Source organism: Malurus melanocephalus, unplaced genomic scaffold, assembly GCF_030028575.1.
Source record: "Malurus melanocephalus ecotype Western Australia unplaced genomic scaffold, MMel_1.1 scaffold_402, whole genome shotgun sequence".
In the NCBI taxonomy this organism is placed as follows: Eukaryota; Metazoa; Chordata; class Aves; order Passeriformes; family Maluridae; genus Malurus; species Malurus melanocephalus.
Genome location: NW_026623634.1, coordinates 461,943 through 464,886, shown reverse-complemented (window position 1 = coordinate 464,886; position 2,944 = coordinate 461,943). Strand labels below are relative to the sequence as shown.

At 51.8% G+C, this 2,944-nt stretch overlaps 1 protein-coding gene across 1 annotated transcript; it reads left to right on the top strand.

Moving 5' to 3' along the window:
* Positions 1 to 429: 429 nt before the first annotated feature.
* On the top strand, positions 430 to 2,706 carry CST3 (cystatin C). Its single transcript, XM_057379346.1, has 3 exons — positions 430 to 684; positions 1,171 to 1,284; positions 2,299 to 2,706. The coding sequence occupies exons 1-3, from the start codon at positions 445 to 447 to the stop codon at positions 2,374 to 2,376; spliced, it is 432 nt and encodes a 143-aa protein (XP_057235329.1). The 5' UTR covers positions 430 to 444; the 3' UTR covers positions 2,377 to 2,706.
* The last annotated feature ends 238 nt before the right edge of the window (positions 2,707 to 2,944 follow it).

Below are 2,944 nucleotides of genomic sequence, written 5' to 3'. Positions count from 1 at the left end.
GAATCCATCCGTCTGGGAAGCCGCCTCGGCCCCTCGAAGCGTAGGTGAGGCCRCACCAGCGCCGCGGAGGCAGAGCTAGGAAATCACTCGAGGTATTTTGTGCTGGAAACAACATTGGTGCCTTAAAACGCTTCGTGGTTTTTATTTTCCACCCGCAGCAGAGGGAAACAAGCGCAAGAATAACCCACGAGGAGGCAGAGCCTGGGAAAAGCCTCCAACTTCCCGTGCGGGAAAGCATCCTCCTCCTCCTCCTCCCCCTCGCTGCCCCCTCACGCTGACCCTGCGGCAATCCTCGGGCAAAGCCGGGCTGAAGGCGCCGGGGCGGGGCTCGGCCCCAAACAAACACCGCCCGACCCCAAGCACCGCCCGCCCCAAACACCGCCCGCCCCGCCCCGCGGCTTTAAAATGGCGCCGGCCGTGAGGGGGAGCCGGTAGAGCGCAGCCATGGCGGTTGATAAGGTTTCAGTGTTTGTGCTGCTGGCCGCGGCCCTGCTCTGCTTCGCCGGCGCCGTGCGAGGCGCCCTGGGCCGCCCGCGGCTGGTGGGTGCCCCGCAGCCCATCGAGAACCCCGAGAACGACGAGGGGCTGGAGCGGGCTCTGCAGTTCGCCATGACGGCGTACAACAGGGCCAGCAACGACATGTACACCAGCCGGGTGGTGCGGATCATCAGCGCCCAGAGGCAGGTGAGCGACCGGGGCGGCACGCTGCCTTAGCGGGGCTGCGAGTGGGGCCGGCCGGCTTCCTTYGGAGAAAGGGCCGACCGCGAGCCTGGAGGCTTCTGTGTGCTGTTGTTTTTGGGGTTTTTTTCCCCCCACAGAATAAAGCCCTTTTTATATATCTCGGTTCTTGTCAGTCTGGGTGACCTTGAGTGCTGCGCGCTATGGAAGGAGCCAGTGGGTTCCCTGCGCTGCTCATGAGTTAACACCTCTCTGTTTATTGCTAGGGAAGCTCTTTGTGGGACGTGTTTACTTGGATTCTGTTTCCTGTTTCTGCGGGGGTGCCAAGTGCCTCTTTCGTAGAGGTTGCCACAATTCCCTCTGTGCTTTCCGMGTCTGTTTTCTATCATGTAACAGGAGCAGTGCCTGCCTCTCTGCCAGGCTGCTCTCGGCAGACAGCCCTTCTCGGGGTGCTGTGAATAAAGTTGCCTCTGCCGGCTTGTTTTGTTGCAGATCGTGGCTGGGGTCAAGTACATAATGGAAGTGGAGATTGCCCGGACAACCTGCACAAAGCCAGCAACTGATATCCAGAACTGTGCTTTCCACGAGGAGCCCCAGATGGCCAAGGTAGGCTCCAGGGCACAGCGTGCTGACCACCCCCAGTGTCCAACCCCATCCACCTGTCTGGCTTAGCGCAGATGGCTTTGTCCCTTGCCTGCTTGTGTCAACATCAGAGCCCTTAATGCCTTCACATTTAACAAGGCAAAGTAAATTCTGCCCTTGCAGAACTCGTCTTGCCAGATGATGTCAGAGAAGGAAGGGTCTGTTGGCTGTTTTGTAAGTAGAGCTCAGGCTGGAGCACTGCATGTGTCTCAGTCCTCCTAAGAAGYAGTCATGGATCAGAAGGATCTGTGGAGGAAACTGCCAAGCCTACAGGCCTCCTGGTTCTCWGTCACCCTAAAATTCTCAGCTCTTCTTTCCCATGGTGATGTAAACATGCCATAAACATGCTTGACATGCTTTCCTGTGGGATTTGTATCTTTGTGAACAGAGCTATGGGCAAAGCACTGCCCAAAAGAAGCAGATCACCCCATGTCTCTGTGCCCACCAAGCTGTTAGGCAGGCATTTTGTAACAAATAATTGACTTTTTTGGCTGGGAGCAGTAAAAGTTGGCCTGAGTTTTTCCATAGCTTTTTCCATAATTTCTCCTGAGTTTTCCATTGCCTACTATTCCATAGTAGGATGTATGTGTGCTTTGTACCTGCATTTGTGAGAGGTGTAGCTGCACACAAGTGGACCATGAAGCTGGTGTGTACCTTCATGGCAACTGCAATGATTTGGCCCAGGTACACGTGGCTTAGCTGTGCCTGTGGGCTTATGTTTGCGCMTTATCCATGCTGAAAGATTTCCTCTGTGAATGGATAAAGGAGGTAACCTGATCTTTCAGCAATGCTGGCTGCTCAGCTTTATTTCTTAGGCTTTATTTAAGAGATGTGCCTCACTCTGAGCACAAGAGTGCTGTTTCAGAATACTTGTCTGAAGAGGGTAAATGTAGAGAGCCACAGGAATATAGAGCTGTGGCAAAAGGACACTGTTTCATGCCCTTATTCTGATAACTGCTTTTTTCTTTCTCTCCTTAGCACACTATTTGCAACTTTGTGGTGTTGAACGTTCCTTGGCGRAACCAGGTGGAGCTGCTGGAGAGCAAGTGCCACTAAGCCTACCTTGATTCCAGCAGAGACCAGCAACCAGCTGTTCAGATGTAAAGGAAGAAGGCAATAACATGGATTGAGATGGGCTTTGTCAATGCCTGTAACTTGGCTACTGACGTACGCTTGTGCTATGCAAATTAAACCATGTAACTTCACTTTTAAAGCACAGTATGATCTCAACTTTTTCTTCTTTGGAATTATTATTTTAGAGCAGCTGTTTCGGTCTTCTTACAGCTTTCCCAGTGAATTCACTCCAGCATCAGAATTCTTATTAAAATMCCTTTGGTATCCATGTTAAGTGACTACTGTAAACATAAAAACCTAATTAATAATTGCCATGATGTGTGGTTTTCTTTGATCATCTGCTGTCCTGGAGGGAGGGTTTGTTTTTCTTTGTCACCTATGCTATCCTGCCCAAGACTGGGATTAGAAGGAATATGGGGTTCAGATCACAGAGGAGACARACCATGCCTCTTTTCCCCTTTACCTGGCCTCTGGCTTTGAGTAAGAGATGGAAGCCGTGGCTGTTTTCAATGAAGGAACTTGGCTTTGGAAAACTCTTGATTTTGGGAAG